Source organism: Tenebrio molitor, chromosome 2, assembly GCF_963966145.1.
Source record: "Tenebrio molitor chromosome 2, icTenMoli1.1, whole genome shotgun sequence".
NCBI lineage: Eukaryota > Metazoa > Arthropoda > Insecta > Coleoptera > Tenebrionidae > Tenebrio > Tenebrio molitor.
The window spans coordinates 6,656,250-6,682,396 of NC_091047.1; the positions used below are offsets into that span (position 1 = coordinate 6,656,250).

General features: G+C 39.7%; 4 protein-coding genes and 1 long non-coding RNA gene across 16 annotated transcripts; 3 read left to right on the top strand and 2 right to left on the bottom strand.

The window, feature by feature from the left end:
* The first annotated feature begins 40 nt into the window (after positions 1-40).
* On the top strand, positions 41-1,028 carry Vps28 (vacuolar protein sorting 28). Its single transcript, XM_069039485.1, has 4 exons — positions 41-184; positions 238-494; positions 548-649; positions 701-1,028. Exons 1-4 carry the CDS (start codon positions 169-171, stop codon positions 965-967), a joined length of 642 nt encoding a protein of 213 aa, XP_068895586.1. The 5' UTR covers positions 41-168; the 3' UTR covers positions 968-1,028.
* On the bottom strand, positions 701-2,104 carry Nse1 (Non-SMC element 1). The gene is made up of 3 exons (XM_069039484.1): positions 1,747-2,104; positions 1,244-1,698; positions 701-1,191 (listed from the first exon to the last, which is right to left on the bottom strand). Exons 1-3 carry the CDS (start codon positions 1,853-1,855, stop codon positions 1,030-1,032), a joined length of 726 nt encoding a protein of 241 aa, XP_068895585.1. The 5' UTR covers positions 1,856-2,104; the 3' UTR covers positions 701-1,029.
* Positions 2,105-2,160: 56 nt separating this feature from the next.
* Positions 2,161-16,954, top strand: l(1)G0196 (inositol hexakisphosphate and diphosphoinositol-pentakisphosphate kinase). Of its 12 annotated transcripts, none has more exons than XM_069039474.1 (22): positions 2,161-2,380; positions 2,441-2,549; positions 3,473-3,670; positions 3,720-3,951; positions 4,003-4,157; positions 4,337-4,456; positions 5,070-5,260; positions 5,312-5,593; positions 5,650-5,924; positions 5,977-6,117; positions 9,807-10,041; positions 10,094-10,302; positions 10,355-10,581; positions 10,636-10,887; positions 10,940-11,185; positions 11,247-11,455; positions 11,512-11,678; positions 13,232-14,248; positions 14,831-15,064; positions 15,113-15,230; positions 15,538-15,689; positions 15,736-16,954. In XM_069039474.1, the coding sequence occupies exons 2-22, from the start codon at positions 2,472-2,474 to the stop codon at positions 16,881-16,883; spliced, it is 5,886 nt and encodes a 1,961-aa protein (XP_068895575.1). In that variant the 5' UTR covers positions 2,161-2,380; positions 2,441-2,471; the 3' UTR covers positions 16,884-16,954. The 12 variants fall into 12 exon arrangements, with proteins under 12 accessions (XP_068895575.1, XP_068895574.1, XP_068895565.1 ...); XM_069039473.1 differs by lacking the exon at positions 2,161-2,380 and adding an exon at positions 2,619-2,730; XM_069039464.1 differs by lacking the exon at positions 2,161-2,380 and adding an exon at positions 3,128-3,364 and having other exon boundaries at positions 2,463-2,549.
* A 657-nt stretch (positions 16,955-17,611) lies between these two features.
* LOC138124439 (uncharacterized) lies at positions 17,612-21,536 on the bottom strand. Its single transcript, XR_011157145.1, has 2 exons — positions 19,686-21,536; positions 17,612-19,391 (listed from the first exon to the last, which is right to left on the bottom strand). It is a non-coding gene; the product is annotated as an uncharacterized lncRNA (long non-coding RNA).
* A 386-nt stretch (positions 21,537-21,922) lies between these two features.
* Positions 21,923-24,077, top strand: spdo (sanpodo). The gene is made up of 2 exons (XM_069039478.1): positions 21,923-23,677; positions 23,724-24,077. Exons 1-2 carry the CDS (start codon positions 22,624-22,626, stop codon positions 23,954-23,956), a joined length of 1,287 nt encoding a protein of 428 aa, XP_068895579.1. The 5' UTR covers positions 21,923-22,623; the 3' UTR covers positions 23,957-24,077.
* Positions 24,078-26,147: the final 2,070 nt, after the last annotated feature.

Below are 26,147 nucleotides of genomic sequence, written 5' to 3' on the forward strand. Positions count from 1 at the left end.
ATTCCTTTTGATTCGCGCGTCTGTCGGTGGCGCCCCCTATACGAACTGTCAATGTCAAACTTGACAACTGTGTTTTGACAGATACGTCGTAAAATGACTAACGCAATTATCTTGTAATCAATAAAAATATTCAAATCACAATAGAATCAGGTTTTTTCTTTAATAAAAATGGCCGTTAATCAGGGTGAGTTCACATAAAAGTGTTTTAATGGTCGATCGAGCGTCTTCGGTTTGTAGAAAACCGCCCGGAATTATATGAGGAGGTAAAGTTGTACCACAACGCCCGTGACAGAGAAAAGTACGTTAATTTAGCCGATTTATTTGCGGTGATAAACACATTACAACAATTGGAAAAGGCCTACATCAGAGATTGTGTCACCCCGAAAGAATATACAGGGGCTTGCAGTAAATTGTTGGTGCAATACAAAGCAGCCTTTAGGCAAGTAAAAGGCGACGAATTCCCCACAGTTGACGCTTTTGTCCGCCAATATCGAGTATGTGTGAAATTTAGATGATACAATGTGAGATTTTTTTAATGTCATTACAGCTAAACTGTCCTGCTGCTTTGGAAAGGATAAAAGAAGACAGACCAATCACTATCAAAGATGACAAAGGCAACACCAGTAAATGCATTGCTGACATTGTTTCTGTAAGTAGAGCTCCACATGTTGAGTGCTTTATTTTATAATTAAAATTGCAGTTGTTTATTACAATAATGGATAAGCTGAGGTTGGATATCAAGGCTATGGATGACCTTCATCCTGAATTAAGAGATCTAGTGGATACTATGAATAGATTGAGTATTCTCCCATCAGACTTTGAAGGAAAGCAAAAAGTTGCAGAGTGGCTTAACACATTAAATAACATGCAGGCATCAGATGAACTGTCAGAGTCTCAAATACGCCAGTTGCTCTTTGATCTAGAAAGTTCTTATGCTGCTTTCAACAAGCTTTTGCACAACTCATAAATTTTTATTTCAACATGTAAAAATAATTTTTATATTAAACAACACTTATGAGATTGTTATACTTAATTAATTTGACTGGGGCCTGCTTCTGAATCTACCTGCATGCTGGAATCATGTGAGTCTTCCCATTCTGCTTTACAGCTGGGACACTTTTGCTGTTTCTGGAAGTACTTTTCGATACAAAATGAATGGAAAGTTTTCTCACAAGATTTGCAACTTTCACCCTGAAATCAAGACATTTATTTGGAGTCAAAACTATGAGAAGATATTGTCTACCACAAAAACCAATTCTGAACATAAATTGCAGCTGCAATTTTCTGTATTTGTCCTTAAATATGTTGTAAATTCTAATATAGTTCTGGCACCTAAGCAGACATGACCATCTTTTTTTACAAAGTAACCCCCTTTGATCCACTTAATTAAAACTTTTTCTCCATTTGCTCGTGAAAGAGTGCCTGTCAAAGTTGATGATATATTAATACAACGAGGGTACTCTACATAATGCTCATCAGAACTGATAATTTCGCGCATTATTGCGTGAAAATATTCTAGTTCAACTGCAGAAAATCCCACTTGAAGTCGACTCAAGTCATCATTTTTTGTATTCAACCAAACAAACACCTTTTTCCCAGTTATTTCACAAGTCGTGGAAGCGATCTTAAAGGAATGTTTGCAGATTTCTCTATTAATTTCTACTATTAAGGATTTTAGATGAGCTGATGAGCATTGCTCTGGAATTTCAAGAATATAAAAACCATTAAGGAAATTATGCTTGTTACCTGGACTGATTTCCTCCAAAAAAGTCAAAGCGTTGTTTGCAGTGACGGTCCCATTAGCTAACATAAACTGGATAAAATATCGGTGTTTATTACCGAAAACAGTATTCATTTTGGTTATTAAAGGTTATGTGTAACGAAACATTTAAACCTTACATAACCTAAAAATTTGAATAATTAAAATCGCGCGATGACTATGCGAAGGACGTGATCTGCATTACAAATTCTCGATATATTGTACATGTTGTACATCATACGTCATTGGTGCTAAATAAAAAGGTACATAATTTCTAATAATAACTTTAAAATCTCATTGTCGATCAAATTGAGAGAGAAATTGGAAAAAAAAAGAATTTTCAATTTGAAGCCAGTAAAGTTGACTGTTGAGCCAGTTGAGCTGTCACTTGTCAATAATCTGTCAAATGACATGTTATCTATTTTTAAAATGTCGAATTCGCATTCCTGGAATATCGTTTTTCTTGAATGATTTCGTGCAGGTGACTCAGTTCACCTCTAAAAAAGTTTATTTTAAGCCAATTTACGTAATTGCCATAAAATTTATATCGCAACAGTTGCATCAAAAAGAAATTGGGCCAATCAATATTTCTTGACCTGCCCAATGCATTTTACGCCATAGGTGAGAACTTTGACAAAAAAACTGTAAACCGATGAATTGTAAATGTACGTCGCATTGCAGACGAATCCTTTTGGAATGTTTGTGTTAAGTCATGTCTTATACCGAGCTGGAGCACGGTTATCAGGGTTTACGTAAAGCGGCGAGACCTACTCAATTTTACGTCGGTGCGGTGAGTTATTTTTTGTTTAATGAGTTAGTATTGCCATGACTTTGTATAAAGCGCACACTTTTTATTTAGTCGTTTTTTGGTTTCCATGAATTCTGAGCAAATAAAGACGTTCCGGGAACAGGTTGTCCCTTCTGTTCTTGTCGAGGATGTCGACAGCCCTCTGCTTACCAGCTCATTTTGGGTATTACTTTGCATGCACTGCGTAACACCTTCACGCTTGCCTTTGTGTATACTAAACACACGCCATGAACATAATACATAAATCTGCTTTATTGTCATGTAAATATTTACTAAACTATTAGGATAGTGTCTCTAAATTCGAGAGGCGCTGTTTTTGATGTGATCAAACGTTTTCAAACCGACTTAAAAAGCGCTATCACCAAATAGTAGCATTTTATTGACTGTAAAAAAGATCAACAAGTTTCTTTTATTTTTGTCCTCTTATCATGATTACAGCGCAAGATTATCGTGTATGGAGACGTTATCGCCGAGGTAGATAAATATTTGTAGCAAAACAGTTTCAATTAGTTTACTGGCTGAAATAACCTTGAGTACATCATTTGCTAAACAAATTTCAGCTTCCCGTAATAGTTGACGCTCATTGTACCCATCAAGACGCAGTCGAGTCGTGCGAACCGGAACCTGTGTGGTTTTTGTAGAGTAGTTTCTAATGGCTTTTAATTTTGATGAGTAAAAAAATGGAGTGGACTTGGTTAAAAGATTGGTGGCGGTTGAAACGATGGAGAAAAAATAAATCGAACAGCGAAAACGACAGTGTTTGCTTTTGCGACGAGTGCTTACAAGAAGTTGAAAATGTAATCAGTCAATTCAATTTTTTTATCAAAATTTTCCACTGTGTTTACGCTTGATGAACACTAATTTTTATCTCTCCTATCATCAGAAGGTACAATCTCTGCTTGTAGGGGGACTTAGAACTATGCGACCCCAACGATCCGACTTTGAGCCCCCAGGAGATGGACGATGGGGGCAAAGTTGTCATAGTCGGAGTTTGTGCAATGGCGAAGAAGTCGCAAAGCAAACCGATGAAAGAGATTCTGACCCGGCTGCAAGAGTTTGAGTACATAAAAGTGACCGTCTTTGCCGAAGAAATAATCTTACATGTATGCCTCCGCCCTTGTTACGACGAAATGATGTAATTGAAATTTGCAGAAACCGGTAGAAGAGTGGCCCGTTTGTGATTGTCTCATTTCATTCCATTCGAAGGGTTTCCCGCTAGAAAAAGCTATACAGTATGCTCAATTACACAACCCTTACGTCATCAATAACTTGCATATGCAGTACGACATTCAGGATCGGAGGAAAGTGTATGCGACTCTAGAGAACGAAGGTATAGAGATACCGCGGTACGCTGTGCTGGACAGAGACAGTTCCGACCCCAAACGTAAGGCCCTTTTATTATCAAAATTAGTTTCTTGGGGCATAATTATTTTAGATCATGAATTAGTAGAATCCGAGGACCACGTCGAAGTCAACGGGGTCGTATTCAATAAACCGTTTGTGGAGAAACCCGTCTCCGCCGAAGACCACAACATTTACATCTACTACCCCACATCTGCCGGCGGCGGAAGCCAAAGACTGTTCAGAAAGGTAGTTATCAATTTGTTCTTGTTTCTTTGCCATCACATCACTTTCGCCCCGCATCCTCCATTATCGTTTGTGCAAATTCGTCTGATGGGATTTGTTTTGTTTTCGTGGTGTGATTTCTTTATGTATTTTTCCAGATTAAGTGTAACAGGTGTGCGCAAATAACTGTTAATTAATTTAAGCGTTTGTATTATTCCCAGATCGGCAGCAGGAGTAGCGTTTATTCACCGGAATCCAGGGTACGCAAGACTGGTAGTTTTATTTACGAAGACTTCATGCCCACGGACGGCACTGACGTCAAAGTGAGTCCTTTAGCTAGTCGATTTACGAATAGAAATAATGGAAACATACCAAAGACGAATTTATTCAAAAAGAATCAGTCTGACACTTCTCGAACAGCTTCCAGAGCAGTGAGAAGCTGTCGTGTGGCCAATTGCCCAATTTTTGATTAATTCCAATTTCGGACGTAAATCATGCAAATTACTGTTTGATACGCAACGGTTGAGTTGTAGATTGTAGTTGTGCCAGTTAGATGAAATCTTGAGAAATATTGTTTATGTTGACGGAACTAATAAAATTTAACGCTAATTTAAAATTATTTGGGATGAAATTGTCCCGTGTAAGATTTTACTAACTCATGAAATATCTGAAGTGCCCATATTTGTGACTGATTGACAACGTTTCTCTAGGAACTAAAAGTAAAGTACCCCGAACCCGTCCTCTCTACAACTAACCACATTAGTAGTGCCGATTAATCCGTTTACTAAACACATCCAACTGCCTAATAACACGTTTCACAAACAAGTAATGAGTGGATCGATTGATTTGTGATTTAATCGAAACGTTAGGTTCGAAAGAGCTCATTATTTGTTTGTGAAAACTCGCCCCCCGCTTACTCACTCCCCTTTTGTGAAGGTGTACACCGTGGGCCCGGATTACGCCCACGCCGAAGCTCGCAAATCCCCGGCCCTCGATGGCAAGGTCGAGAGAGACCGCGAAGGCAAGGAAATTCGCTATCCAGTGATACTAAGCAACGCCGAAAAATTGATTTCGAGAAAAGTGTGTCTGGCTTTCAAACAAGCGGTGTGCGGTTTCGACTTGTTGAGGTAAACAGTCGGACAGACATTTTGGGAGTCTTCGTCAAAGAGTGTTTTCAGAGCCAACGGCAAATCCTTCGTCTGTGATGTGAACGGTTTTAGCTTCGTTAAGAATTCGAACAAGTATTACGACGATTGTGCCAAAATTTTGGGTAACATGATTCTAAGGGAGCTCGCTCCCACTTTACATATCCCTTGGTCCGTGCCCTTCCAACTAGACGACCCTCCTATCGTCCCCACGACGTTCGGGAAGATGATGGAGTTGAGGTGTGTCGTCGCTGTGATAAGACACGGGGACCGCACGCCCAAGCAGAAAATGAAAGTGGAAGTCAGACATCCTAAGTGAGTGCAGATCCGGTCGTGTTCGTATGAATCTGTTTTCAACCGTGAAATCGTAGATTTTTTGAGATTTTTGAGAAATATGACGGTTACAAGCACGGCCACGTCAAGCTGAAGAGGCCGAAACAGTTGCAAGAGATTTTAGACACTGCTAGAGCTTTGCTGGCCGAGATCCAGCAGCACGAGGCAGACCCCGAGATCGAGGAGAAACAGGGTAAACTGGAACAATTGAAAGGGGTGCTGGAGATGTACGGGCACTTCTCGGGGATTAACAGAAAGGTTCAGATGAAGTACCAGCCGAAAGGGCGACCGCGAGGTTCGAGTTCCGACGACGGTAGAGATCTCGGGTAGATAATTTGACAAAATATTTTTGATTGATTTGTTAGTAGATAAACCAGCCGAGCCATCTTTGGTTCTGATATTGAAGTGGGGTGGGGAGTTGACCCCGGCAGGCAGGATACAAGCCGAAGAGTTGGGGAGGATTTTTCGGTGCATGTATCCCGGGGGACAAGGTAGACATTTAGCCGGTTCGTATTCAGCTTCTTATTAACACCTAATTAGTTTTTAGCTCAGAGCACTTTGATTTGCGTTTATTATTGGTTAACTTTCGTTTAATTTTTATTTGCGATATTGTCGTTTTGTTTTTCGACGTTAGGTAATAGTGTAGAGTGTCCAGCGCACCTCTCGATGTTCTATATTTTACGATCTGTGTCGACATATTTGTTGTACAGTCCATTTTACAGATTCAAATTTTTGTCGAAATTGTTATAGGGTAAGTTCAGGTCGTGTGTTATTGTTTCCGTTTTGGATAGATCGCTTAATTAATTTAGTTAACAGAGCTGGAAAATGGAGGACTTGACATGTAGACCACTTTTAACATTCACAACAAAGTTTTTCCGTCAACAAGAAAATAATAATAAAAAACAAATACGATTTGAATTATTACAGTTCTTGAGTATTTACGGTCCAATTTATTGCATAAAATCAAACATCCTTTGTTATGAAGTAAAAAAGATGGTAACAGTAAAGCAGATCTCGCAAAAAGAAGAATTCATAACGAACGGTAAAAAAAAATGTGGTTAAGCAGGCCGTGGTTTTCTTTCTTACAGGCAGTTGGTATGCTTTGACATTTCCTCGATTGCTTAAACCTCAATTTGTTGTGATAAGGGACTAATTGAAATTTTCGGTTTGTTTTCTATTATTTCGCAAACTCGACCTGCAGATAACCGGCCTGTTCAAAAGTGTAGTTTGAGTGATTCCTGGAGAGCAGTTTTTGGGGATATTATTCATCTTAAGTTTTTGTCACCGAGAGAGAATTTTTCTTGTTGAAATGACATTTTGAATTTGAAGTAAAAAAACTTGTTTTTTGCTGTTTTCAAATTAAATGCGTTATACTAAGGACAACGTAACATTTTATCTGCCCCGCCCATTTCATTTTCTTAGTTATAACCAATCAAATAGGTTGTTAAGACGATCTGATTTACACAGTAAAAATTTCTGACATTCGAATTTCCTTAATGACATTTTATTTTTTAGAACCTAAAACAATAATTGTGGACTTGACAGCAAAACTCTAACCTTAACTTTTTTACGTGGCAAATGTGATGAAAAGTTGTACAGATTGAATCTGGCTTTGATTCTGATTGGTCAATTTTAGTGGGCGGAGCAGATAAAAAGTTATAACGGCAATACTATAATATTTTCCATATTGTTTGTTGTTTTTGTGTTTAGTGTAGTTATTGTTGTTTGTTAATTTGCGTATTGATTATTATTTTTAGTGAAGCGGCCGTTTTGTGACGCCCTCATCGGCGGAAAGTGACTCTTACTCGGAAACATTTTCATAATGCATTTTTAATGAAATGAACAGGCCAGTTATAATACAGCGGGTCCTGGTTTTCTACCGTGTGAGCAACAATTACTGATTGAGTTGGCAATAAATTCTGGTGACTTCTGGTGACTTTTATGTCATGTTTCAACGAGAAATAGTTGAATACAACGTTTTTTTTTCACACAGGCGAAAATTCTCAAATTCTGACAGTGTCGAACAAAAAACCATTTTATTAATAAAAGATTATAAGACGTTTAAATTTGAAAAGTATGCCAGCTGTCAATAATGTCAATAAAACAAACCGAAATAGATACAATTCACACTCTTGAAAATTTCATGTAAAATTTGTTATTGCCAACTGAAACAGTTATTGTTGCTCACCCTGTATTATTTCCCAAACTGTTCCAGTTCCTGGAGTTTGTTATTATCCGCCCACTAGATGACAAATAAGATTGGCAGAGTTATTTTCTAGTACTTTCAACATTATATGGTTGGCAGCTATGGTTTTTGACACTCAAACAATTTTTGTAATTTTTAGATCTACTGCTATTACATTTACATAAGACGATTTTTCGCGATAAAACAGTTCAATTCAACAGTTATTTCGCTAAAACGACTGTTTTCCTCATATAACGTTTAACCCAACAAAAATTCATGACATTTCTGTCAGAGGTGTAGAGCTGTGCTAATGTTGAAGAAAAAAAGTCAACAAACATTAAGAATACCCTTTGTTTATTAATACTTGTTGAATATTGGTATCAACCTCCTGTATAGTATTCTTGCGCTTCGGGGTTTTGTTGGGAACTTCTCGACGAATCAGTACTTTTATTAAATGTACAGTCACGAGCAATAAATTTTGATCGTCAAGGTCATTCTTTGACGCAACCGAAAATGCTCCATTGTAAAACAGTCGTAAATATCATAACCTATCATCATGTCGTATGACATTAATTGTCATTTTTTTTCTCATTTTTTTGACACTTTGTTGACATGGGCATAATCAGGCAGGGAATTTTTTTTTAATTTGTCACAATCTAACCAAATTTTGAAATGACATTGACGACCAAAATTTATTGTTCGCGACAGTACATACCTTATACAGGGTGAGCAACAATAACTGTGTGAGTTGGCAAAAAAAAATTTTACATAAAATTTCCAAGACTGAATTGTACCTATTTCGGTTTGTTTTATTGATATTATTGTCAGCTGGGATACATTTCAAATTTAAACGTCTTGGTTTTTGTAATCTTTTATTAATAAAATGGTTTTCTCGTTGGAACATGACATAAAAGTCACCAAAAATCACCAGAATTTATTGCCAACTCAATCAGTACTTGTAGCTCACACGGTAGATACTATGTGTTATCACCGGCCCTCTGGAGCGGTCGAACTGTCGAATCCATCTTCGGGGCCGGTGTCGATTGGTGGACCGATGCCTCTTTCACGTCGGAGTGACTCCGCCAAGAGCCGATTGGGTTCCCCCTAACATACACGTTGTCTCCAAAAAGAGCATCGTCTTTGTGTCTAGCTCGCTTTTACGGAGCCGCAGTCTTTTTTGTAGAGGGAGAGGAGCGAACGAAACGAACACGTCTAGCGCGTGAACGAAACTGAACGAATTTCCGCCGGTGTTGCGTATTTATCGGAAAGTTGGGACCAACGGCGCCCGGGTGACATAATTATGTTACAAAATCACTTGCCTAATTTTACTCTTTTTGCAATTTTTTTACTTTAGTAAACGCACAGAGTAAACACCTCGGTGACCAGTTTACTGAATTTGTGAAACGTTTATAGGTTATGACATCAGGAGTGACGTCACATAATGTAAACGACGTTGCCAAAATGAACTGTTTAACTAGTTAAATTTGAGTAAACAAGTAAACTGTTTTGTTGTTGTCTATATTTTAAGTATTATTGCATTTTATAGAAAAGTTTTTCCGATTTCACTTTTACACGATATCATTTGACGTTTTTAATACTTAACATTTTGACAGATCCTACTCAAGACGACTAACAATACATTTTTTTTTTTTTTTTAATTTACACTAGGGGTGAATGGATAATAATAACCCCATGTATACGTACTGATGGTCATCCACTTGCACTCTTTCTTCTTGTTGTTGCACGAAATGTTTGCCAACTGTTGAAGCTACGCTATACGTTAATGGTACTTGACCACAAATATTTTTGAACGCGTGAATGTGAATGTATTTAAATGCAAGTCCTTCATTTGATGGTTTTTCATCTTGATAAAGTACTTCAAGACATACGGACATCCCATAAACTGATTAATTCATTAAAACTTTGGCGCACACCAAATCACATTCTCTTTGCCAGAACTGTATTGTATTACTCGAAAAGAATGTTTCTCGAAGATCGATATTTCTTTAGGTGAATATGCGGGGGCCCAAGGGTTGGGCCTGTTACGGTTACATTCGACGTTTCGGCACGATTTAAAAATCTACGCTTCTGACGAAGGTAGAGTACAAATGACAGCTGCGGCCTTCGCGAAAGGTCTCTTGGCATTAGAGGGCGAGTTGACCCCGATTTTAGTACAAATGGTCAAGAGCGCCAACACGAATGGTTTACTAGACAACGATTGTGATAGCAGCAAGTATCAAAACATGTAAGTCGGTCATTAATAACAAGAAGTCGTCTGATCGGGACAACTTGTGCAGGTGCAAAGCACGTCTTCACGAGTTGATGCAGCTGGATCGAGATTTTTCTCAAGAAGACAGGGAGAAGATCAACCCTTGCAACTCTTCGAGCATTACTGATGCGCTAGATTTTGTTAAGAACCCCGTCAAGTGTTGCAAACACGTCCACGAATTGATCAAGTCGTTGATGGAGATAGTTCAAGTGAAGAAGGAAGATCCAAAGACTAAAGGTTGGGTTAGCAGTGGAAAAAAATTTGAACAGACTCATACAAATATTTTTAGACGCCATTTTGTATCATGGCGAGACTTGGGAACTGATGGGACGTAGATGGGGCAAGATAGAGAAGGATTTTTATACGAAAAATAAAATTTTCGACATCAGCAAAATTCCAGACATCTATGATTGCATCAAGTACGATCTTCAACACAACCAACACACTTTGCAGTTCGAACAAGCCGAAGAGTTGTACATTTACGCGAAATATTTAGCTGATATTGTAATACCTCAGGTAGACAGTCGAGTTATTTTTTCGGTTCAAAATAAAAATTGTGTTTTTGTGAAGGAATACGGATTGACCGCTCAGGAAAAGTTGACAATAGGTCAAGGCATTTGTACTCCACTTCTGAAGAAGATCCGAGCCGATCTTCAACGTAATATTGAAGAACTAGGTGAAGAAACTGTAAATAGACTCAATCCTAGATACTCGCATGGCGTGTCTAGTCCTGGACGGCATGTCCGGACTAGATTGTATTTCACAAGCGAAAGTCACGTTCATTCACTCATCACTGTTCTACGTCACGGAGGGCTGATGGATGTAAGTTGACCTCGACCTGGCCTGTTCTTCGTTTTCACGATTTTGTTCGAAGATTAAGCGAGACGAGCAATGGCGACGCGCGATGGAATATGTGTCTATGGTGTCCGAATTGAACTACATGTCTCAAGTTGTTGTGATGCTGTACGAGGACCCGACCAAAGACCCTTGCAGCGAGGAGAGGTTCCACGTGGAGCTACACTTCAGTCCCGGAGTGAATTGTTGCGTCCAGAAAAATCTTCCACCGGGACCCGGTTTCAGGCCGCATTCGAGGAACGAATCCGCGGCCAGCAAAACAACGGTAATTTGGGACGCCAAGACTGAATGACTTTTGTCGATGATTAATGAGATTGATTGGACAGAGTTCGGACACTTCAACCACCGCAACTCCCGAAGAACCGAAAGGTCAGTGTACGACGAGGATTGAAGAGGAAGTGGAAGCTCCAATAGAAGAGGAAAAACCGGAGATTATCGAAACTCCCCCTAGCACCACCGAGTTGTCACCGGACATGTCACCGGATGGAACTTGCTACCGCCAATACGTAAAAACTAGCGATCCGATCCCGATTGGGTAATAACTCTCGATAGTTGACGTAAATTCATTGAAATCCATTTTTTCCCGAGTAGAAGTTCCCACACGGTCAGCGGACACGAAGCGATGCACCTCGCCAAGCGTCTGAACGAAGAGCTTGCCCAACAGAACAGCAGGAGCTACGGGTTGAACAGGGCGATCAGTCCGGAACCGGAAGCCAGGTCGAAGAGCTACGACCACAAGAGTCCCCAGAAGGGAAAAGGTGAGACGAAAGTGAAACCAGTTTTGTTTTTGCTTTCGAGGTTTAACCCAGTGCAGTGCAGTGTGCAATTCGGATTAAATTACGCCATTCTCTTTGTATCGTGGAGGTCGTGATTGGTTGCTTTTTGCTGTAAAAAGGGGGAAAATTCGGTGTTAGGTTGTGACGTAATTTAATTTGAGGAGTTGGTATAGGTTTGTCATGACGACTGCGGACAGAACGATGTGCAAGTTTGCCGGTCACCACTGGGGCTGTAGTTTGGTGATGTTGTCACTCTAGTTTCGCAGTTGATTTTAACGTGTCCACTCTCTGGAATGTGAAAAATTGTAGAAATTCTGCAGTTGCAATTCTTTCGAAAAGATTGACGTCTTCTCAGTGGTGAGCCGAGATCGTGTTCCTTCTGCACGTCAGCCGCGACGTTTTTCCGTCCTTAATCGCATGTTTCCGTATTAACTGGCTACTAATTTGTTTGGGCAGCTGAGAAACTGCATCAAAGTCTGGACGCTGTTAACAGTAAAGGTACGCAAACCTAAATGTACACGGCTAAGTGAGCTCCTCCCTCTAACTGTACCGCATCTATGTCCGACAAACACCCATGCCCACAAATAAGAAAGAAAAAACCAACCAGAGATAATATTACCACCGGATTTTTTGTTCGCCCTTATTTCGATACTGTGTAATACTTCTGTTGACGTTTTCAGGATTATTTCAAACACACACGTGTTAAATTATTATTGACTACATCAAACTTGATTTTGTTTTCGCGCCCTTTATGCCACCACATCTCTGCTTTTTCTGTTTTTTGGAACGCGTAGGAGGTTGTTCGGTAGGAAAAGCACGCATACCGTTTGATAAACTCCACGTATGATAGGTGAATTTTTTATTATTGTTATTGTTACCTTCAGCACTTGTACCGAACATTTTTCTGCTTGTTGCTGGATGTGCCCAAAATTTCTTCACTCGATATGAGTCCGTCGGCGTTTTTATTTTTTATTTTGTCCGGAAAAAGTGTCGAAATTTTGGCTTGCCTTAGCATGAGCAAAGTCAAGTTGATGTGATACTGAACTCATCTGTCTGGTAGACCCGTGCGACTGGTGTTTCCCACGTACACCGGAAGTGCACTCAATTCTTAACGTTTCACACAAACGTCATAGGATCCGGTGCACTTCTGCACAATCGTCTTGTTCCCTCTGTCGGTTCCTGTTTTATTTAACTAAGCCATGCCGGAATTGTTGTTTGGACTCATTTCATGCTCGCTTCGCTTCTTTCGACATCTTTCTAGCTTCTGCATGTCTCTTTTTTATGATAACGTACTACGACTTTTTTTTTTTTGTTTGTTTGCGTGCGTTTTGTGTGATTACGGCAACGGAATCGTTGAAAATCACCGGTTCCGTTGTTGGCCGATTATTGTATTGGTGGTGGTAGCAAATTACTGACTTGATTCTTTTTTTCTCTTCCAAACCCCGTGCTTCGCCTCCTTTGTTTGTTTTTAACGGTGACTCATTCAAACACATTTAACATTCGCCATGGTTTGCTTTCGTTTAATTGGAACACAGAATCACCCCATAACGACACAGATACGTCTTTAACACCGACGAACATCCCTAAAACGCCCCCTACAGAGGTTCCCGTGCGTACCGTCGATCCAGGCGAACCTTTAGACTCTTGTCCCTACTCTTTCGTACCCATCTCGCAAGACAAGTCGGAACTCAGTCCGATTTCCGGCTCTTTTGATTACGACTGCAGAAGCGAAGTCGATTCTCCCATTACGCTCAAGTCTCCAGAGGAGTCGTCCAAATCGCGGCCGGAAAGCGCAACCAACGAGTTGCCGCTCACGGAACTCAACCTAGCTCTCTTCACTTCCGAACAAGAAACTTTAAACTCTTCGAAGATGAGTACGAACGAGTTGCCCCTGTCGGATATCAAACTGAGCAAGCAGAACACGATCGATAGTCAAAACGACGACATCTCCCTCGAGGTCAACTGGGAGAGTGACTTGAAAGAGGAGGATCCGGTTCAAGCCGGCGTCAAAAGCTTCGCGAACGAAAAGAGACATCGATCGTTTTCTGATCCCAACATCTTGGACGGGGAGAAGTTGTTCCTTTTGGAAAAGTATAACGACAGTATGTCGCACGACGGTACCGTACGGAGCCCCAAAAGCCTGAGTCCGGGGGAGTCCTCACGTATTCCGTTCAGTTTTTATCCCCCGCACGCGTCTTCCTGTTCGCTGTGTTGTACCACGTTCACCCGTTCCCCCTCGAACCTGCTCTCTTTCTTCTCTTCGCCCCCTCGCGCCTCTCGCTCACTTTCTAACCCCAGTCCCGGCGTGTCTGTGAACCACCCGTGCATGTCCGATACAGAGTGCAACAACGCAACAGTCAGGCGCCATCGACACAGTATTGCCGGGCAGATGAGCTATTACAAGATGCTAGGGTTCGGTTGCGGAGGACCTCTAGGTTTCAAGAAGCTGGCGGCTGGGAGCGGCAACTCCCTGTTCTCGACGGCCGTCATCTCGGGAAGCAGCAGCGCACCCAACTTGAGAGACATGATACCCAGCACGGTCAGTGCTACCGGTAAGTTGGAACAGCATACTTTTAATTTAGTTTAAAACATGGTGTTACATGAGAGATACAAATAATAATGCAGGTTATGCAACCAAAAATACACGTTAAATTTAAATTGAAAAAACACTCGAGTTCATGGTGCTACAGTCGTTTTGATACTGTTAAAATGATTTTAAATAGTTAAAGTAACTTACACAGACCGGTATTTAACTATTCATAAAGGGCATTTGCCCTCGGATGTGTTTTTGATGAAATATTGACAGTTCCGGTCAAACAAAAAGTAATCGTAGCGCCAGCGGTTAAACGACGAACTAATCGATTGCGAAATGATCCCTATTTGAATTTCATCATAGTTGGTCATGATAATTATATGTCAAGACGTAAGTCAAAAGAAATGTCATCTAACGTTCTCGTTTTACCTTGTGTAATGGAAAAAATACTTGATTATGAACGTCCCAAGCAAAGAAAACGTACAAGAAAATTAAAAAGAAATTTTGAACAGACAGGGTCAGTTTTAGACTTTACTTCAATAAACACAGCTCTCAGTATGTTATAAGAGCAGATGATTAATTTGCCTTTCATTTTGCGTAGCTATTGAGGGTTTCGGGGGGGTTCCCCCGATTCGCCCCCTAGAGACGCTCCATAACGCTCTGTCGCTGAAACAGATCGACACTTTCCTGGAGCAGATGACTGCGGCGCCATTGTTCAGAACTCCATCGTCGACGCCTCCAAAGTATCCGTCGACCCCGTTGCCCACCCCCACGAACGGGGGTCAAATGGTGGCAACGAACTCTCAACCCTTAAAATTGCAATCGCCGAGTAACAGTGAGTAGTCGTGAGTGGTGTCTTCGGTATTTGACCCGGATTTGGCAGGTGTAGGCTGGAGCGGACCGCCCAGTTTCGTGTCGAGCAGCGGACCTTCGTCTCCCGGAGCGTCAGAGAACTCGAAGGAGAGCAGCGAAATGTCGTCGAGCATCATCAGCGCCGATGGGTACTTAGACAAATTCAATAAGTGAATCAAATAAATAGCCACATTCTGGCACCGTTCTTATTTTATTTTATTTATTTCACCATTATTCCTCTTCTATTTCATACAGTGTTCATTGTATGTGCATGGCCGTTTCTTCTATTGTTGGAAATGTTTTTCTCTGGATAAGGTACTGTATTTGTGACACAGCTGTAGCATTCGTACCTAAACGTCCACGGATCATCAACAGTGCACTAACTTTTGACGCTTGATAGTCCATTTCATTGTTTTCAACACCCGAAACTGTTACTGACTCGATTTTCTTATTTAGGATAAATGTGGACAATTTCACAAAAATCTTCCCGACTGCTCCTGGTCTGGATCAGGATCTGGGAAACGTCGGGATCTTGCTAGATCTCGATCGAGAAATTTCCGGTTCGATGGAATTCTCAGAGTACTACTCGCAAATTCACAGACCCCAAGGTAACCTTCAGATAATTTGTGACCGCTGTAGCTGGCTCTCTTATAGGGGATAGTGGCGACATCACTCCTGTGTCGGGAGGGTCGGAAGTCGAGTTCAACACGAACGATGCCACCGCGGGATCTACGGCAGAATGCGACGTCACCGTTACCGAAGACATCGATTCGTGTTTCATCGGAGACGAAGAACTGATGGATACTAAATCTCTCAGTTCAATTTCTTTGCCCTGCAATCTCATAACTAGTCTGACCGAGAATAATTTGCTATGTCAGGGGAATATAACACCGAAAGTAATTTCACCCCTAAGCGCCAACATAAATATTTATACCAATGTCCTGCACCCCTCGAATTCGGACAGTTTCGGTTTGAAACACATCGAGAACACTGACAGGCTTCAACCGTCCACGAGCAGAATCTACAACGAGTTCGATAGGAGCAAAGACTTTAAAAACCTGTTGAAGAAGTCGAACATTTACGACAAGGAAATGCCCAGTTCTAGCAAAAATATTGCGAATTTGGGGTCCGATAAGTGGTGCACCAGTAAAGAGAAATTCTTGGACAATACGGTATTTGCGAAAATCGAGAGCGTACCTGATACGAGGCCCGATAAGAGTCCTCCCTCCGATCTCAGACTGAACCCTGGGACTGTCCGAGTCAAGGAACACTACATCGAACCCCCCAGGATGACGCGAATATCGAAAAGTTTCCACGGGAAGTCCCCCACTAGCAGTAGTTATTTGGACATATCAACGGCTATTCCGCGACGAGCCAGCGAAGGAATCCCCCTGACCAGTCGTAATCTCAATTTGCAACCAGAAACTCTGAAACAAGACTTCCAAAACTCCAACAGCGGCAACAGACGCAAAATCAACATCGAAAAAGTGCGAAGTAATCGTCCACAGTTCGTGACGCAGTTGTCCCAGCCTTGCGGCAGCACGACGTTGCACTCTCCAGGTTTGCACTTCAGGAAAACTTCCTTGACTGATATGGGTGTAAGCAAGAAGAGATTCACGACGACTCTAGTTGATGAGGCGGAACACGCGGCCTCCGTCGGAATCAGCGTAAAGCCGTGTTTCGGTAGCGACCCCCAAGGTGAAGGGACCAGTGATAAGGAAAAAGATGATAAAGACAGCAATTGCGTAAACAAGAAATGTTACTTTAGGAGTCTCAGTAGTGATAAAAATGATAATAAATAATTTACAGAATGTTATATAATTTGAGAATGTTTATGTTGATGATTGTCCTCAATAAAGAGATTTTTATGTAAGTCAGCGTTTCTTCTTGTCGGGCATGACAATACTCAGCGTCGTTCTTTTAGTTTCAAATGTTGAAATTCAACGTGTTTAGAGAAAGTAGTCCGAAAGTTTGATGCGAGTTTAAGAAATTCGAATGAAATTATTTTGGACATTTTGGGGTTAGATGACGCGAAATCGTTTATTTCTGCAAATCAGGGCCACCATAAAATACTCTGAACAGATGAAAGAAAGCTAACAAAAAACACCCTCATTATGACTAGTGACTGCTTTAAGGGTGTTTAGCAATGACTCACTCGGTAATGTATTTGCAGTCTGATGTATAGAATTACTTTCACGTATGAATAAGGGGATAATCCCCTTCTGTAGTAGTGAAGATTAATTTTATTGCATCAGAAATAAATGGTCTTTTTAAGGGGGCATGCAGTAAGTACCCCACACTAAATGGCCGATGTTTTATTAATTTTATAAATTTTATTGAAGTCTGTGTTGTGCTTTAATTCTCAATAAACTATTGAACATTCGAAGGGATCAGCTGTTTCGCTGATTTAATTTTATTTGTCGTAATTGAGACAAGTTTTTACTAAAATGGCCGAACATTTTTAATTTGAGCCAAAGTGAACACAATTACGACAGCTGCTCTTAACAGAATGAATATTTTATGTTTTTAGTACTGATGCAGAAAGAGCTCAAGGTTACTACATTCTACTGAAAGAATAAATTAATTGTCGAAAGTGCTCTACAAAAATTTCTCAGTTTCCCAAAAATAGCTAAAATGATTTACGACAGTTTTCAGAGTTAAAAGTAAAAAGCAGAAAAGTAAATTTTTCGGAAAATTATGAAAATTCTAATGCGCATTGAAAAATAGTGCAGTCTAAGTTTACGAAGAAGCGGGTATAGATAGTACATAGGTATACAGTGAGCGGCAAAAGTATGGAATAAATTTATTAAAAATTAAACAAAATTGTTTTCAAAAAAATCTTTGGACATCTTAGTTTATAAAAATACATATTTTAATACAAAATTAAATTCCAAGCAGTCATTTGTTTTCGAGTTATGACGTCATCGATAGTTTTTTTTAATGGAAAGCCCCTATTTTTTTTCTTGATTCTGATAGCCCTTTTAATTGTCTAAACGCCAATATAAAAATTTTGCAACCTTACATAAGGAAATTTTTGAGGAAAAAAATAAAAAAGTTGGAAAAAATAAATTTTGTAACTAACAAAAAAAAGTGAAAAACTGTGTTAATAATAGTATTAAAAATGTCTTGTGTGTACCTAAGCAACATGAGGTAAGTAATATTTAAATTTTAAAACAGTGTAATTAATAGTGGATTTATATGGTACATTATTTTGAGGCAACCTATTTTGAATTTAATTTATAGGTTAGAACTAATTGAACAAATTGTAAATAATTGAAAAAAGTATCGGTTTTTACCATTTACTTTCTTATCTGCATTTAAAAACTACAGTTTTTTGTATCATTATCTTTTCAGTGTTCTGCAAAATTTTTCATTGAAAGTGCTATCAAAGAACTTCAACAATTACAGCGGACCAGAAAAAAAGATAAAGTGGATCGCGGAGTTTTGATTGGAACAGCCACAATTAGAGAGTTCAATTCTGAAGATAAAATTGTACAACAAAGCCAGGGGGAAGTATATCTAACAAATTACAGTGGAAAGTTGCTTTTGGTCTGTGAAATTTAATTTTTACCCTGAGATTTAATTTTGTGGTGCAAATATGTAAATAACATAATAACCCTTCATCTAAAAAAGGATGTTCGTGCAACAAAAATTATTATGGATATGGAGTCAGTTCAACAAGTAGAAAACTTGACAACATGACTGTAATGTGTAAGTAGATAATTCAACTTTAATTTTTTTCTGACTTTTTCTTTTGCAGAACATCGTCATCTGCCGATTCCGACTCAGGTAGGAGCGGAACAGGAGGAGTAGACAATTCATTTGATTCGGACAATTCGTCCAACAATGAGGACTACTAATGTTTTTCCTGATATTGAATAAATCGCTTATCTTTTCATTGCATCTGTTTGTTTTTTCTTTCTAAACTTCTGAAATCCTAAAAATTTATCAATTTTCTTTTAAAATCGTTATCGACATGAATTTGTATTCGCGATTTCGACTACTGCGAGGGCGCTGCAGTTCTGACAATCAGCTGAGGTAGAAAAACAAGGAACTGCACCTGATGCAACGTCTGCGGCCTCCTTGGCGATCCGTCGATACGAACTTTCGGATGTTTTCGTAGCTGCAATAAGCCTTGCTTTGAAATTTGCCAACGGAATTATAGTAGTTCCATTCGCAGCTTCCTCCTTCATAAAATTTAATATGTTGGAAGTTATTTCTCGCCCTCGACTGTGTATCACTTTGCCCTTGATGCCAAGTTTTTTGGATGAAGATGTTGCCATTGTAAACAGTCTGAGACGTTTTTTAAGCTAACAACAAACAATACAAAAATTTACCATAACCTCACAAAACATAATAGGTATTTACCGGGTGATCAAGAAGGACTGTTTAAGTTGGCAATACAATTAAGAAATTTTTTTAATTCGGTTATTTATAACACTGCAACCGGATATGTTTTGTTGGTTTATTTGACAAATATCTGATGTAGGTATAGCATTAACAACGAGAAGCCATCAACAACCGAAAGTTACTCCTGTTATACGATTTAAAATACGATTCAGTGTTACCAACTTAAACAGTCCTTCTTGATCACCCCGTATAACAATTTTTAGAAAAATTCACTAGGATGTGTCATGTGACAGTTTAACACTATTGTCAGAAATCGATGAAAAACTTTAAGGAAGACTAAAGACTAAACGCTGGGAAAATGTGGAGAAAAACACGTGCGACACTGTTGCTGACAACGAATTAAAATCGTCCCAAAAGGCCAAAATAACGTTCTTGGCGCAGACCACGTGAATCACGTGATAGTGTCACGATGTGTTCTTCTGAAATAATTTCACCTCTACCTATCTCGACTGCTTCGTGATAATAAATCATTATGTTGTTAAACTATTATGTAATATTACACTAACAATTATTTATAAATACATTTTTTTCTGTGAAAACAGGAACACTTTAGACAATACATTAAATTATGGTGGCACTCCCATCAGCGAAGTAAAAATTCAAAAAACTTAGTTGGTTATTATAACCATTAATTTTAAAATTATTTCCTCGTTGATTGGATTTTTTACTTAACAAAAATAGACTGTAAACATCCAGCATTTATAGATATAAACATAATAACAGTAATAAGGAGCAATCAGACTGTCACTTGAAATATTTTTTTTAACTATCTATAAACTGCAGTCATTAAGACTGTAATAATAATAAATCTGCATTATTTTCGCATCCAAAGATCTACCTATTGAAAAAGCGTAAAAATCTTGGTGTTTAATGTAAAATAGCTCAAATAAGAGGAATTTTTGTGAAAAAAGAAAACTGGTTATAAACAAGAAAATTTAAAAATGTTAAGTGTCGTCAAACTTAAGCCAACCATTTTATGATAATGTCCGACTATTTATAAACTTGCATCTCGCCGATTAGCAGATTGAAAGAAATCAAAAAAGAAGTAAAAAGATGAAACACGAGATGATGTCAGCTTTGAGTAATTTCTGTTCAATTCCTGATTTAATTAAAAGTACAATAGTGACAACAACGGATCGGTAATACGATTGTTTACAAAACGACTTTAAGGAGCCTTGAACAGTTGTCGTGCCAGCAATGAATTTTTTTTATTACTTCGCGTTTGAAGTGCAACATTATCGTCAATTACATAATTAAATTAATTCAAATATTTTGTGCAGCATATGTTTGTTTGTTTACATTAAGCATGTATTTTTTATTCAACAGTTACGTGAAAGTTTGCGCAATAATTGTTCTCCTGTCAAGGAAGTTTCTCATTTAAATACATTACACATGCACAGCAAGAAATAATAATAATTAATTTTTTGCAAGAAATGTTTCGATATAAAAATCTCAGAGCACATCTGGCCATTCATTTTATTTTTCTATCTTTCTAGCAGGTTTTGTAAAACCATTTTGAAGAATTCACAAATTTTAATTAACAATGTCAAAAATTCTATCGCGATCTTTTGTGGTTTTTAATGAATCATTTACTTTTAATCTGGCTGCGCGAGTTCAACTTAAACTTGAAAAGTGTCTCCTTGACGATGCACTTTTTGCATACCCTCACTTAGTTTTTTCACGTAAATTTAATACCCATAATAATCTTTAATAAACCGTTGCATGCACATTCATTATAACTTTTTATACTTGATATAATCACCGCTAATTTGAACGCGATAAACCCCGCAAATCTGTTATGCAGATGTTGCTATTCAAATTTCAATCTTCCCATTACTTAACTCTTCTAAAACTTCATACAACGATGACCGCGAACAATATCCCCACGGTTCCGTCTCGAATTCTTCGTTGATCTTCTCCTATTCCAATTTCCGAGCAGTGATAATAAATATTACGCGTAATGACCCTTGGGAATATATGCAGACATCCGCTCAACGGTACGACGAGCTCCATGCAGAATATATAATTAAATACAAAACGCTCGACCAGTTATTTGTTGACATTTGAGAAGAGTCGGTTTCAAATGCAAAAGGGGAAATGCTAAATTCTGCGCCGGAGAAGATAGCGAAACCAAACAAAACCATCGAGACACGATCGCTTTGACTCCGACTTATCACATTTGGATCATTTGATTGTGTCTTGTGTCCACAACCAGATGTTCGTCAAAACACCACAACAATGAACACGGCGCAACTTTCCTGTAAAATGAGTTTGTGTGCCGGAGCGTGCCGACAGCGGCGGCACGGCCGGGACAGTGTCCCAGAACGTACCCAACTGAACTACAACAAAGAATGATCGTGTTGAATTTTAAATCCCACCAAACTCAAAAGTGCCACCATTTTTGGACTTTTTTGCCAGTTTCACCCATCTCTTACCCATATCTGGGTCAACTTCCATCAAGTTTCTTTCTTCACAGCTTCGGCCACCTCGCTGGTTCATTGTTTAAATATAATTAAGCAACAACATCTTTTGACCATAATGATCTGATAACATAACCTCAAAGTTCTCAACTAATCAACATTTAAAATGCATACATTTTCAGATCAAAAAAGAGAACGAAATTAATGTTATTGTTATTTATTGTTCGTTTCCTACTGTTTTCTGATCTTGAAGAGTGCCAGAAATGCCTATCACTTAAAACTTTTAGGTTATGTTATCAGAAGGAAAAGGGAGTGCTTTTGGAACGAAGAGATCCGCAAAGTCAGAGCAGGATATAAAATTCTTGTCGGAATGAATTGTTATTGAAATTAAAGAAAATGAAATGAAAGGAAGGTAGTTATAAAATTCCTTTTGAATTTTCTTTTGAAGCGTGAACTAGAATCTGGCGCCAAACTGGTATTTGATGGTGCACGTGCACAGGCCCCGTTGTGCGGCACGCCCATGGAATTCACCCCACATGACGCGAGACATATGCAGCTGTTTGATAAGTGCGTCCCCCATGCCGCCGTTACGCGGTACACGCTCTTTAACAACCACCAGGCCTACCAGTCGTCACCGGGCCGTGCCCTAAACGACTACAAATGACGGTTACGAAACTTCTCGACTGTTGAAACGGTTCGCGCGTGGTGAAAAATGGCCAACCGCTGCAACGTCCAGAAGAACTACTACTCGAACCCGGCGTTCAGCCAGCAGAGCGAGTTCTACAACGGCAAACCCCTGTCGCAGAACGTGAGGAGATCGCCCGTCGGGGCGCAGAGCCACTACCAGGAGCCCGAAGAATGCGGCTACGACGAGCAGGAGTTCTACGAGGAGATGCTGGTGGACGACGCGGGAATAGTCAAGCAGAAGAAGGTGCTGGTGGTGTCTTCGCCGAGCAACGAGCACGAGGGCCCCAAGGCGAAGTCGCGATACGAGTACATCCCGATGCAGGAGCAAGGCAACCGGTATGTTATCTGCCAGAAGCAGTCGCCCCAGAGGGTGCAAGTGCACCGCTACGCGGTGATCGACACCACCAACGAGGAGCTCCAAGGGAGGCCCAACCACCGGTACGAGTACATCCAGGACTGTTCGCCTCCGAGAGTGGTGAACCGGAGCAGGTACGAGTACATCCAGTGCGAACCCCCGAGCCCTAGAAGACCCACCGGGAACCCGATCGCCACCCAGAAGCTTCACGAGTTGCTGTCGACGCCGAAGAAGTCGCCCAAGCCGCAGAGTTCCCGCGGAGTTTTGTCCCCCCAGGTGCAAAGGAGACTGCCGCCGTCCCCCCAACAGGACCCCTTCATGACCCCGCGCAAAACCCAAGCCAAATCCAGACAAAAACTGAACTACGCCCTCGGTACTCGGCAAATGGTGCAACAGGACAAAAGACACACCGCTATAGTGGCCCCCATTTGCTCCAGCCCCATACAGAGTGTTTACAGTGAGACAACTTTTTCGCACAAGGCCGAGTCCTGGATGAACATAGGTCCGAAGAAGCCGACTCAAGTGACTCTCGCGGTGGCGGCGGTGATGATGACGTTGTGCGGGGGAGTCACCTCGGGGTTGTGTTCCTACATGATGTACGTCATCGGTAGGTCGTACTTTCTCGATTTTGGGATGGTGGCAGGGTTCACGTGTCTCACTTTGGGAGTCCTGGGGTTCAGGACTAGGCGTTGCTACTGGCTGCCCAACAGAAACTACATCTCAGGTACTGGAGGCATCTGTGTCGGCGTCAGTTAATCGTGTTGTTGCAGGATACATAGTCTTGAGCGTGCTCAGCCTTCTGATGTGCGCCGGTCTTTTGGTACTTCTGGTTCTGCAACCCAAGCCCGGCACGCCGCTCGCGGACATGACTTCCGGCGCGGTTTGCGGCATTTCCGTCCTGTCGCTAGTGTTGGCATCTGTGGGGGTGATGACGAGTTATTGTTGTAAGTACCCCCCGCCCGACAACCGGGTGGAACACAGCGTTCCAGGATTCACGGTTTGAGGCCTTCGCTCTTCGTTGCAGTCGCTACATTTATAAATTCGCTCATTGGAGATTGTAAATAGTATTTATTGCAAGTACTTATGTTGTTTTTTTTATTTAATAATAAACGGTTTTATCACGATGTGGAGATGTTTTTGTTGCGGCGGCCGCTGGACCGTTCAATGCTCGGCGAAATTGTCAAGCTTTGTGCCAAATTCCGCTTCACCAATAACTTTTTGAGAGCCGAACAGGTTAATGGATTTTTTCGGCTTACTTTCATTTAACAGTAAATACAATTTTTCACTGCGTCTCCATACATTTTTGGCAAAAACTTGAATTGAGTTGTTCCCAACAAATTTTAATGTCTTTATAAAGTTTCTAGACGGGATCGGTTATTTATCGATGAACGTTCGAACCAGCAAATTCCGTTGCTTCGAAAAAATTCCTAATTTGTTTAAGCTCGACGGGACAAGTAAATCAATTTTTTTCCTTCATTCTTGACGCGTCTGCTGCTTGATACGAAACATTCGCCGGATTGCTACTAAATCCTAGCCTAATTAACCACATTAATAACGCTTTTTATTGGTACGTTAATTAGGTCTGGGACTTTTAGTTCCGTTAAAAAACCATAAAAACTTCAATTTGTTATAGAAAGTTCACGATTTTCCGTTCAGGTGTGGGAGTTGGATTCTGTAGGTGTGGTTGCGAAAATACAGAAACGTGTCAAATTTACAAATACAAGGGATAATTACATGTTTGAAATGTGTTGAAATCTCACCTAATCCAGTGAAGATTTATTTTGACAGCCGCATCATCCATGACATAATAGATGATTTAATAAAGTGTTGGCGCGGTACAAAGAAATAACAATTCTCTCCGTATAATTCTTTTTGTTAAAAAAATATTTACACGAAATCGGGATTATATCATCGACCCACCACTTACTTTCATTTCTACTGTTGGTTTAGTGCATGTGATTTTTTTTATGCTTTGCTGGTTACTGATCGAGTAAAATAATAACGATACGAATAAATTATTGCCTGGTTAAATAATAGAAATTTAAATAATCATATAAAAATACTTTACACTATTATGTCGATTCTAAAGTTCATTCACGTTGGATTTTCCTCGTCAAGGTCAAATTATTTAATTCTTTGGCAGTGTGATTTTTACTTCAATAATATTTTAGCTGTGTATGTCGCCAGTACGAGCTGATAAAATAAAGTAACCATGTCATGCGCAGTGCGTAGACTGTAGAGGTTATGTTATTCGTTATCAACAAGGTATTTTTCAGTTCTTGGCTACATTTAATTAACGTAATTTTCAAATTAGCTGCTAATAAAACCTTCTTTTTTCTTTCCGCCATGGTAAAATTACCCAGGAATAGGATAGTTTATGAAAAAATCTGTGACTTTATTTCACACGCCAAACTAACGTTTAAAATTAAAGATGTCAAATTGCTCTAACATGATAATGTGAAAGAAGGTGCAGGGTTGCAACATGACAAGAATTTGACAGTGACAGGGAAAATCCAACGTGAATAAACTCTACAGTATGTCTATTCTATAACGTATGTCTCAGTGTTGTTATCAGAAAGTTTTTTAGGAATAACATGATAAGACGATTGAGACGAGTGAGTTAATGCTTGTTAATTATTATAAACATATAAAGTAAACGTTCATTTTCTTTTCAAATGATGTTTATAACTTCAAAATTTACAACAACCAAAACCTTACGAATCAAGTTGCGACGTACTTTTGCGAATATGAACTTTGATGAAAATTTTATTTATCATTCCCTTTTTATTTGACCTTACGCCTGTTCATGTCCATCTGTCATTTTTTCTTGAAATAATCGTAATAATAATTTTCGTAGATTTATTGTTTTGCGAAAATTTGCAAACGTTGTGGGACACTTTTTTTGACGTTTGTTCTAAATGTCAAACCGCCATCTCTAATATTCACGAAACCTGTGGGTGACGTCTGTGGGTAATTACGACGTAATTTATTCAAATGAATGCATTAAAAAAAGGGAAAACCAGGAAAGTAACACGTCATTAATTCATGGAGTTAAACTGACACCACTTTACCTTTTCTTTAATCATGCCCAGATAACGGCTGTTCGTCCGATGGGCGTTTGCCTGATGCAAGTTGTTAGATTTTTGTTGTGGTCACCCTACAATTGGTTTCTTGAGATTACGCACGACTTTCTC